The following is a 12038-nucleotide window of genomic DNA, read 5'->3' on the forward strand; positions in this document are numbered from 1 at the left end:
GATGTTTGTGAAGAAAAAGCATTTCAGGATGTATATTGTATACATTTCTCTGACATTAAATTGGACCTTTGAACCTTTGCTGCAAATTGGGTTATGGACAGCAAAATTTTGGATGTGATGAAGTGGCTAGGAAATCAAGCTGAAATGGAAGACCTTTGACACACTCCTGTTGCTGGTTAACAAAATTACTTGAGAATCTAACTGACAGTTGAGCTGAAATAGGGCAATATTAGAGGTAGAACTATGCTAATGAATTGGTGATGAAGAGTATATGGTGCCTTATGCATTATGTTGGAAGTGAGGGCAAAGAAGCAAAGATGATTTTTTTTACATTTCAGGAGGATCAAAGAACTATCGCTGAACTGGAAATACAATAGTGTAAGACTTCAAAATTGCTCTTGTCACATAAAATAATGTAAAGCAAGTAGCTTCATATTACCATATAACCTAACAGTGAAGATTACAGACACAAATAATCTGCAGATTCTGGAAATCCAAGGCAAAACACAAAATTCTGGAGGAACTCAGCAAGTCAGGAAGCATCTACGGAAATGAATGCTGTCCTGAAGAATGGTCTTGGCCTGAAACATCAACTGTTTATCCATTTCCAAAGATGCTGCCTGACGTGCTGAGTACCTCCTGAATTTTGCAAGTTACAAATTTGTTGATATTTTACTTACAATGCAATGACTAGTTGATGGGATGGTCATAGCTGTAGTGTTGGCAATTGTTGAGAATACTGATGGGCCTGCAACTGATTCTGATTCATGAGTAGAAATAACTGTTGACAATGTGACATTGGATAATGTATATAATTGTGATTCGGAGCTAACAGTAGTTGTTGACTGTGCAGTTGAAGCAACAGGTTCAGTTGGAGTTATTTTCAACACCGAGGGAATCGTCTCATTTAAACTCATGGATGTAGGTTCTAAAGTACTGGTTAGCTGTGGAGAAGGTGCTATTTTTCTTGTGCCTTCAGTTGTAGTAGAAATTCTTGTTGATGCAGCAGGTGCTCCAGTTGTCTTAACTCCTGCTGATGTAACAGATGTTTCATTTATTGAAGCAGTTGATGGTTCTGTTGCTAATGGAGTCTTAAACAAAACTGCTGCAGATTTAGTTCCACCTACATCTGCAGATGGAGTTGTTACCTCTTTAGTGATGGTTCTGCCGGCTGAAGTTGGCGTAGTTGTTGTTGAAAGCAGAAAAACAGGTGTTGATGCACTTACTGCGCGTGCAGTGTCTGTCACTGTAGATGCAAGCCCTGAAACAAGTGTTGAGGATTTTACTGAGGTACTTGTAAGCAATGTAGGTAAAACTGTAGTTGTTCCAAGCTGAGGGATCACAGCTCTGGTGGTTGTTTTATGTGTTGAAGCAGAAAGAGGGGAAGTTTTTACAGAAGTTGGGATTCCTGTTGTGGAAGTCCGTAATGTTTGAATGTATGAAGTTTCCAATGGGGTTGTTTTTTGAGTAGTTGTGGATCTTATTGCAGAGGTTGGTTGTGGTGAAGTTGATTTAGTACTTTCGTATAATTTTGTTGTTGAAGCAGAGGTCATTTCTGTGCTCTGGGGAGTAGAGGTCACTTTGGAAGTGCCTGAGGTTGAACCTATTTCTGCTCCTTTTGTAGATGGTGATGGATATACATGTTCAGGAAATGATGTTGTTGTTTTATTTGGAAATACCACAGTCGTTGATGTTTTGGGAGCTGTTGTTTCTGACGATATTGTAACAGATGCTGTTGAAGACATTGTTGTTGCTGATGTGGAGGCAGGTTCTTTTGAAGTTGTACGTAATGTAGCTGGGCCTGAATAGGTCCTAGGTGTAATTGTTGTTGAGTGAGCTCCTGTGCTCAGAGGATAAATGACAGATTTTTCTGTTGCATTAGTTTGTGCTGAACTTGCTGTAGTAGTTTTATTTATTTCTGTTTCTGAAAAAGCTGAAGGGGTTGTTAACTTCTCAGTTGATGGATGCAATGTTGCTTCTGTTGATGTAGATAATTTATAGGCGGCAACAGACATTGATGATTGAGTCTTTTCTGTTGTCAAATTCATCGCTCCAGTAGACAGAGAGTGCACTGTAAAGAAAGGATAACTGGAGCTAGTAGCCATTGTGGCTACCTTACTGGATGTAGGAAGCACTGTTGGTTCCATTTCTTCTGATGTAGGATATGTTGTTGTTCCTTTTGAAGTTGGAAGCACTGAGGTTTTTTGGGTAATTGACTTTGTTTCTGGTGGGGAATATGCTACAGTTGTGGAAAACAAAGCCTTCTCTGGTAATGGTTCTGTTTCAGCTGGAGTTGTTTTAGTTGTAGTTAGCCATCTCGTTACCCTTGTAGTAGTTGTTGAAGGTACCATTTTAGTGTCTGTATGTTTGGTTTCAGTGGAAGTAAATTGCAAATGTGACTTGGTTAGTAATTCAGTTGGGCTTGTGCTTTCCATTAATGTTGAAATTTCATGAAAAGTCACTGCTTTGGTGGTCAGCATTTTTGTTGAAGAGCTTAATGCAGAAGCGGATGATGTGTAAGATTCTGTGGAATGTACCAAAGCTCGATGTGTGGTAGGCATTGTTCTGGTCAAGGGCAGAAGTGGAGAAGTGCTTGTAGTTAACACAGCAGGGCTTGTTGACAGCTGGGTTACCATAGGAGTTGAAGTAGAAGCAGTGGTTTTATTTGTTGCTATCGGAGAAGTAGTAAATCGGCTTATTTCAGCTACTGCATTGGACGTCAATGGCTTAACTGAAGCATTAAAGGCTGGAGAAGTGGATATTCCTGGTGAAGCTGTTGAGCTTGTGGATTTGGAAGGCTGAACATAAAATGCTGGCTTAATACCTAATGGAAGAAAAAAAGGGAAATAAACAAATCGTAGGACCTGGCTTCTACCTCATCAATTGTATGAAAAAACCAAGAACTTCAGTAAACATAGCCTGTGTTGGTTAGGTATTGCAGCAAATTTTATAAAACACCAAGAGCTTTCTGCTTGCACCTCATCAACACCAAGTGCTTCATTCTGTGTTGCTGAATTTGGAAAGAACAAGTAATGATAAAGTCTTGACAAACAAGATTATGCTTTCAACTACAGTTGCAAATTCTAATGTGAGCATAATCTAAACAATAGCATTCATTCTTTTATGTTCTGTCTTCTGATAACAATATTAAGCTTGCAATGAAGGTCTGTTATTTTGCCTCAGACAATTCAAATTTTCAGGTAAAGGTAACTTCAGCAAAAGAAAGAATAAAACACTTCTCTTTATAATATCTCTTGTTTAAAATATGGTCTTGAGTTCTACTGAAACTTTAGGCTAAATTAACATATTTTAAATGATTTCTCCCCCTAGAAGTTAAACCAAAAATAGGGCATTGGTTATTAGGCACCATGCTTCAACTGTAGCTTAAATACGAAGATATTTGGATCCTTGGAATGTAGGACACTGCACCAATAGTTTCACAAATTAATTAACCATAACCTTAAAAGGATCAACACCTGTAATCCCTTTCAAGCAAGAATATTAATGCATTGCGTGGGAAATATTGCTAAAAACACATTTAGCTTAAACAGCAGAAAGATAGCATTATATCACGAAGGAGTCTTAAAATGGAACAAAGTGTTCTTGTGGCCAAAAATATACCAAGTTCCAAATAGTCACTGACCTGTAAACTATAAGACAGAGGCCTGTTACTGAACAAGGTAGAAGAATTTATAATGCCGAATAAGGAAATGGCAGAGGAATAAAATAATTATAATGTGTCTCTCTTCATAGAAGATACAAAGAATATATTGGGAAATTAAGCATCTCGGGGAAGTGAGGAACTGAACGAACTAAGTATTAGTCAAAAAATAGCACTGGAAAACTGGCAAATCCCAAGATCATGAGGATTTATATATCAACATTATAAATGGTAGCTTTAGAGACTTTTGATAACAAAGTTAGAGCACATTGAATTAGGGTAATGCATTGATAGGAATTGGGAATTGGTTATGGGACAAAAAAGCAAAAATGGGTTATAAGCAGATCTTTCTCTGGGTAGCAGATTGTGGAGTACTGCAGAAATCAATGCTTAGGCCGAGGCATTTATTATCTCAATATTTAGCTCCATTTCTTATTCCTACCTCCTCTTATTATATTTTGTGTATAAACAAGCTTTGCAATTCTCCATTACTTTTGTGTGGAAGATGGGATATAGATTATAGCACAGAAACAGGCCCTATGGCCCATGATGTTTGTGTCAACCATGATGACAATTCACACCTGCCTACACATTGTCTATATCCCTCTATTCCTTGCCTGTTCATGTCTCTGTCTAAATTGTTCTTAACTATTGTTATCATATGTGCTTCCACCACCGGCCCTGGCAGTGAATTCAAAAACCAGCCACTCCCTGAATAAAAAAAAAGCCACATAAATTTAATTTAAATAAACTCCCTCTCACCTTGAAGATATGCTGCCTAGTAATTTACATTTTCATTATAGGAAATAGTCTCTGACTGCATTCCCTCTCTGTGTCTCTCTTTATACATCTATATCATCTCCCAGCCTCTGATATTCCAGAGAAAATAATCCAAGTTTGTCCAGCCTCTCATGTCAGATAACACTTCGTAATCTAGTCAACATCCTGGTCAACCTTATCTGCAAAGTTTAATACCTCTGCATGCTTTCTATAGTGTGTAAACTGTAAACGTGGCCTAACCAAAGTTTTATACAGCTGTAATGTGACTTGCTAATTTTTATACTCTGGGCCACTGACCAATGAGGGCAAGTATGCTGTACACTTTCTTTACTACCCTGTCCACTTGTGTTATCCACTCTCAGGATGCAATAAAATGCTCTTGAGAATCATGCTATTTACTGTAGACTTTCATCTTACATTTGATATGCTAAAGTGCCTCACCTCATAAGTGTCCAAATTAAACCACATTTGCTATTTCTCTGCCCGTATTTCCCACTGAACTCTTTCACAGCTTTCCACACTATCCATAACTCCGCCAATTTTGTGATGTCTGGAAGTTTATCAGCCCACATACATTTTTGTATAATACGAGGGGTGATTGATAAGTTCGTGGCCTAAGGTAGGAGTTAAGTTATACAGCTCTTGTTACATGCACATGCAGGTTAACTCTTTGAGTGATTATGCAGAAAGTTTTAAGTTAATAACTCATCTCCTTCTACTTAGGCAACAAACTTATCAATGACCCCTGATGAGTTAATGAACTGACAGACCTTGTTGTCAAAGTCCTTGACCCTTGCAATTGGCCACACAGATGGACAGAGCGGTGAAGAAGGCAAATTGGATGCTTGCCCTCATGGGTTAGGGCACTGAATATAAAACTGGGATGTATTTTGCTGCGTCACAAACCACATACTAGTCTTCACATGAAATATCATGTGCCATTCTATGGGAAATATATGATTTCACTGGAGGGTGTGCATGGAGATTCATTAAGATGTTCCCTGGATTGGAGTACATTAGCTACAGAAAGAGATTGGATAGGTTGGGCATGCTTTCACTGGAGAGAAGGAGGCTGAAGAATGACATATTTTTTTAGAAATATCTAAACTATGAGAGGAATAGATAATCAAATTCTTTTTTCTCATAGCAGGCTTATGTTAAGGTGAGTGGAAAGAGTTTTAAAGGGGATCTCAAGAGGAAGTTACTTATTTTAAACAGAGGGAGTGGTTGATAACTGGCATGCACAGTCACAGGAGGCTGATAGGTTTCTTGGCCATTGAGGGTAGGGAACAGTGCTGGGAAAGATGCTGAGGTCGAAGTTAGCAGCACGAAGGTCCTATTCCTCATGCTCTCATTTCACATGATCTTACATCATCCACATCTATGGATGACAGATACCATCTGATCCTGCTGATGTTTTCAGCATTTTCTGTTATATTTCATTTTTCCAGCATCAGCACCTGCACTTCTTCCATTTTCAATGAGATAGCTCTAAGCAAATGAAACGGACAGCAGTCATGTTCATGTACACATGAGACAAAATGTACATAAATTAATAAAAGAAAGTCAAAACAGGAAATAGGAATGAAACACAGGTTATGCTGTTTGAATCAAAAATATCAATTGAAAGTGAAATTCCTTACAGTTTGGACATCAAAGATTTTTTTAGGAAGTCTGTGAAAGCAAATATTAACGTCTACAGAGAAAAGAAATAAACAAAATGTTCTGACTATTCCTGGTTTGTATACACCCAGACATTGCAGTCCCACAGAGAAGTTGAGAACCAAGCCAATATAAATGCATCTACTTTAGATCAAATGTTCTAAATTGCCCTATCGCAGTTCTGAGTATATTCACAGACACTTGGTAGGACAATCCCGACAGAGCAAGTGCACAGTGTTGTGTAATCAAGAGTCAATGGTCCTGAAAGTATTGAACTCTAGGCCACAGTAACATCTTTTAATGCCAGCCAAATATTGGAAAGAAAACCATGTACTAATCAAGATGTTGCACCTTCCTGTCATTGATGAGCAACCCATCTTTTCAATGAATCACTTAGCTTGGAAGAAGAACTGAGTTGCAAGAGAACAGAATATACTCTGTTTAAAGCAATTGAATGTGCATTATCAGGACAGTGCAGAAGCTTCACCATTGACCATGCCAGGTGGTGAAGATCATAACTGTCAGAGTATTCTGTAAAAAAACTTGGAGGAGCAACATATGAGATGTTCTCATTTAACCACATGCCATTTGACCAATCTGCAGTAGATAGATCTACAACAATGACAGTATTTGTGGGGTTCAGACATTTATACCTTTAGCCTGAGGGCATCCTGTATTGTATTACACCAGACTACCATTGAAGTAAAATGAATATATTCCAAACAAGTCTACCAGTCCAGCACTAGACTATGAAGCTATAAGGGAGGAGCTGACCAAAGTTCAATGGAACAATACCCTAGCAGGGAAGACAGTGGAACAACAGTGGCAGGTATTTCTGGGAATAATGCAGAAGGTGCAGGATCAGTTCATTCCAAAGAGGAAGAAACATCCCAAGGGGAGTAAGGGGTGGCCATGGCTGGCGAGGGAAGTAAAGGACAGTATAAAAATAAAAGAGAAGAAGTATAACATAGCAAAGATGAATGGGAAGCTGGAGGACTGGGAATCTTTTAACGAGCAACAGAAGATAACAAAAAAGGCAATACGTGAGAAAAAAAATGAGGTATGAAGATAAACTAGCCAAGAATATAAAGGAGGATAGTAAAAGCTTCTTTAGGTATGTGATAAGAAGTAAAATAGTTAAGACCAAAATTGGGTCATTGAAGACAGAAACGGGTGAATTTCTTATGGGGAACAAGGAAATGGCAGATGAGTTGAACAGGTACTTTGGATCTGTCTTCACTAGGGAAGACACAAACAATCTCCCAGATGTAATAGTGGCCAAAGAAACTAGGGTAATGGATGAACTGAAGGAAATTTATATTAGGCAAGAAATGGTATTGAATAAACTGTTGGGTCTGAAGGCTGGGATCTGATGGTCTGCATCCCCGGGTACTTAAGGAGGTGGCTCTAGAAATCGTGGACGCATTGGTAATCATTTTCCAAAGTTCTATAGATTCAGGATCAGTTCCTGTGGATTGGAGGGTGGCTAAAGTTGTCCCACCTTTCAAGAAAGGAGGGAGAGAGAAAACAGGGAATTATAGACCAGTTAGCCTGACGTCAGTGGTGGGAAAGATGCTGGAATCAATTATAAAAGAGGAAATTACAACACATTTGAATAGCAGTAGAAGGATCAGTCTGAGTCAGTATGGATTTACGAAGGGAAAATCATGCTTGACTAATCTTCTGGAGTTTATTGAGGATGTAACTATGAAAATGGACAAAGGAGAGCCAGTGGATGTAGTGTACCTGGACTTCCAGAAAACCTTTGTTAAAGTTCCACATAGGAGATTAGTGGGCAAAATTAGGGCACATGGTATTGGGGGCAGAGTACTGACATGGATTGAAAATTGGCTGGCTGACAGGAAACAAAGAGTAGTGATTAACGGGTCCCTTTTGGAATGGCAGGCTGTGACCGGTGGGGTACCGCAAGGTTCGGTGCTGGAACTACAGCTGTTTTTAATATACATTAATGATTTAGATTAAGGGATTAAAAGTAACATTGGCAAATTTGCCAATGACACAAAGATGGGTGGCAGTGTGAAATGTCAGGTGGATTTTATGAGAATGCAGAGTGACTTGGACGGGCTAGGTGAGTGGGCAAATGTATGGCAGATGCAGTTTAATGTGGATAAATGTGAGGTTATCCACTTTGGTGGCAAGAACAGGAAGGCAGATTACTATTTAAATGGAGTCAAGTTAGGAAAAGGGGAAGTACAACGAGATCTAGGTGTTCTTGTACATCAGTCGATGAAAGCAAACATGCAGGTACAGCAGGCAGTGAAGAAAGCTAATGGCATGCTGGCCTTTATAACAAGAGGAACTGAATATAGGAGTAAAGAGGTCCTTCGGCAGCTGTACAGGGCCCTGGTGAGACCCCACCTGGAGTATTGTGTGTAGTTTTGGTCTCCAAATTTGAGAAAGAACACTCTTGCTATTGAGGGAGTGCAGCGTAGGTTCACAAGGTTAATTCCCGGAATGGCGGGACTGTCATATGTTGAACGATTGGAGCGACTGGGCTTGTATACATTGGAATTTAGAAGGATGAGGGGGGATCTAATTGAAACATATAAGATTATTAAGGGATTGGACATGCTGGAGGGAGGAAGCATGTTCCCGCTGATGGGTGAGTCCAGAACTAGAGGCCACAGTTTAAGAATAGGGGGCAGGCCATTTAGAACAGAGATGCGGAAAAACTTTTTCACCCAGAGAGTGGTGGATAAGTGGAATGCTCTGCCCCAGAAGGCAGTGGAGGCCAAGTCTCTGGATGCTTTCAAGGGAGAGTTAGATAGACCGCTTATAGATAGCGAGGTCAAGGGATATGGGGAGAGGACAGGAACGGGGTACTGATTGTGTATGATCAGTCATGATCACAGTGAATGGCGGTGCTGGCTAGAAGGGCCGAATGGCCTACTCTTGCACCTACTGTCTATTGTCTATAGACATCAATGAAATTCTGCAAACTATGAGTAACAGCAGAAATGACGAGAACTTGCGTGAGCCACGTAAGTATTTGGTTGCAGAGGCTGGTCAGATATTAGTATCCTATGGCCAATCTCTAAACATAGAAACATAGAAAATAGGTGCAGGAGTAGGTCATTCAGCCCTTCGAGCCTGCACCGCCATTCAGTATGATCATGGCTGATCATCCAACTCAGAACCCTGTACTTGCTTTCTCTCCATACCCCCTAATCCCTATAGCCACAAGGGCCATATCTAACTTCCTCTTAAATATAGCCAATGAACCAGCCTTGACTGTTTCCTGTGGCACAGAATTCTACAGATTCACCACTCTCTGTGTGAAGAAGTTTTTCCTCATCTCGGTCCTAAAAGGCTTCCCCTTTATCCTTAAACTGTGACCCCTCGTTCTGGACCTCCTCAACATCGGAAACAATCTTGCTGCATCTAGCCTGTCCAATCCCTTTAGAATTTTATACATTTCAATAAGATCCCCCCTCAATCTTCTAAATTCCAGTGAATATAAGCCTAGTCGATCCAATCTTTCTTCATTTGAATGTCCTGCCATCCTAGGAATCAATCTGGTGAACCTTCTTTGTACACCCTCTATGGCAAGAATGTCTTTCCTCAGATTAGGGGATCAAAACTGCACACAATACTCTAGGTGCAATCTCACTAAGGCCTTGTACAACTGCAATAGAACCTCCCTGCTCCTGTAGTCAAATCCTTTTGCTATGAATGCCAACATACCATTTGCCTTTTTCACCGCCTGCTGTACCTGCATGCCCACCTTCAATGACTGGTGTACAATGACACCCAGGTCTCGTTGCATCCCCTTTTCCTAATCGGCCACTATTCAGATAATAATCTGTTTTCTTGTTCTTGCAACCAAAGTGGATAACCTCACATTTATCCACATTAAATTGCATTTGCCATGAATTTGCCCATTCACCTAACCTATCCAAGTCACCCTGCATCCTCTTAGCATCCTCCTCACAGCTAACACCGCCGCCCAGCTTCGTGTCATCCGCAAACTTGGAGATGCTGCATTTAATTCCCTTGTCTAAATCATTAATATATATTGTAAGCAACTGGGGTCCCAGCACTGAGCCTTGCGGTACCCCACTAGTCACTGCCTGTCATTCCGAAAAGGTCCCTTTTACTCCCACTCTTTGCTTCCTGTCTGCCAACCAATTCTCTGTCCACATCAATACCATACCCCCAATACCGTGTGCTTTGCACACTAATCTCCTGTGTGGGACCTTGTTAAAAGCCTTTTGAAAATCTAAATATACCACATCCACTGGCTCTCCCCTATCCACTCTACTAGTTACATCTTCAAAAAATTCTATAAGATTCGTCAGACATGATTTTCCTTTCACAAATCCATGCTGACTTTGTCCGATAATTTCACCTCTCCAAATGTGCTGTTATCACATCTTTGATAACGGACTCCAGCATTTTCCCCACCACCGATGTCAGACTAACCGGTCTATAATTCCCCGGTTTCTCTCTCCCTCCTTTTTTAAAAAGTGGGGTTACATTAGCCACCCTCCAATCCTCAGGAACTAATCCAGAATCTAAGGAGTTTTGAAAAATTATCACTAATGCATCCACTATTTCTTGAGTTACTTCCTTAAGCACTCTGGGATGCAAACCATCTGGTCCTGGGGATTTACCTGCCTTTAATCCCTTCAATTTACCTAACACCACTTCCCTACTAACATGTATTTCCCTCAGTTCCTCCATCTCACTAGACCCTCGGTCCCTTACTATTTCTGAAGGATTATTTATGTCCTCCTTAGTGAAGACAGAACCAAAGGATTTATTCAATTGGTCTGCCACGTCTTTGTTCCCTATGATCAATTCACCTGTTTCTGACTGTAAGGGACCTACATTTGTCTTGACCAATCTTTTTCTTTTCACATATCTATAAAAGCTTTTACAGTCAGTTTTTATGTTCCCTGCCAGCTTTCTCTCATAATCTTTTTTCCCTTTCCTAATTAAGCCCTTTGTCCTCTTCTGCTGGTCTCTGAATTTCTCCCAGTCCTCAGATGTGCCACTTTTTTTTGCTCTAGATTTTGTTAAGAGACTATGCCTTGCATGCAGCTCTGATGGGATTCATTAAATATTCCCATTTAGGACTACTGCAGCTGAAACCCACAGTCACAGCCATGGGTACTGCAATAAGCAACATCATTTTAAGACATTTTAAAAATCTATCGAACCTCAAAATCAGTGGACCCCAGACAACAGACTCAAGTCATGAGTGCAATTCTGCTTTAAGAAAACAGAAGCACAGATGGCGCTGATACAATTGAAACACCGTGGTCTTAGACTCCCACTCCTGACTATCCTAACAGTGAATGTACAGACTCCAAAAGATAAAATTGGAGACCTCAGAGCAAGATTGATGTACCAGAGGGCTATCAAGGACTGATGTGTACTTTGCTTCATGGAAACATGGCTCACCATTTTGGACATAGCACCAGAGCCCAAAGGCTTCATCATCCACTGGAAAGACAGAATATGGCTGACTCTTTTAAAAGTAGAGGAAGTGGAATATGCTTCAAGATTAACTCATCATGATGCACAGTCATGGCGATTCTGTCTCAGACCTAGAACATCTAGTGGTCAAATGTTGTCCATTTTTTCTGCTGATGGAGTTTTCTGCCATCATCCTGGTAGTGGTGCACATTTCACCTCAGGCCTACATCAGGCAGGCACTGGAGGAGCTGAGCACCATGATTAGTAGTCACGAAACAATGCATCCTGATGGCTTCACAATCATTGTGGGGGATTTCAACCAGGCCAAATTGAAGAATTCTCTGAACAACTTCCCCCAACAACTTCCCCCTGTGGAACCAGAGGCACCAAACACTTGACCATAGTTATACCACCATCAAGTACACATACCGTGCCACCCCACATCTCCACTTTGAAAAATCCAGTCACCTGGCTGTACTTCTACTCCCAACAT

The 12038-nt window shown here is 40.4% G+C and overlaps 1 protein-coding gene across 1 annotated transcript in view; it reads right to left on the bottom strand.

Moving 5' to 3' along the window:
* The window catches only part of otog (otogelin), a 234389-nt gene that overhangs the window by 59429 nt on the left and 162922 nt on the right, over nucleotides 1-12038 (bottom strand). Inside the window, 1 exon segment of the mRNA XM_059973944.1 lies at nucleotides 681-2824. Coding sequence (XP_059829927.1) covers nucleotides 681-2824 — 2144 coding nt within the window.

The sequence above is a fragment of the Hypanus sabinus genome, chromosome 7, assembly GCF_030144855.1.
Source record: "Hypanus sabinus isolate sHypSab1 chromosome 7, sHypSab1.hap1, whole genome shotgun sequence".
NCBI lineage: Eukaryota > Metazoa > Chordata > Chondrichthyes > Myliobatiformes > Dasyatidae > Hypanus > Hypanus sabinus.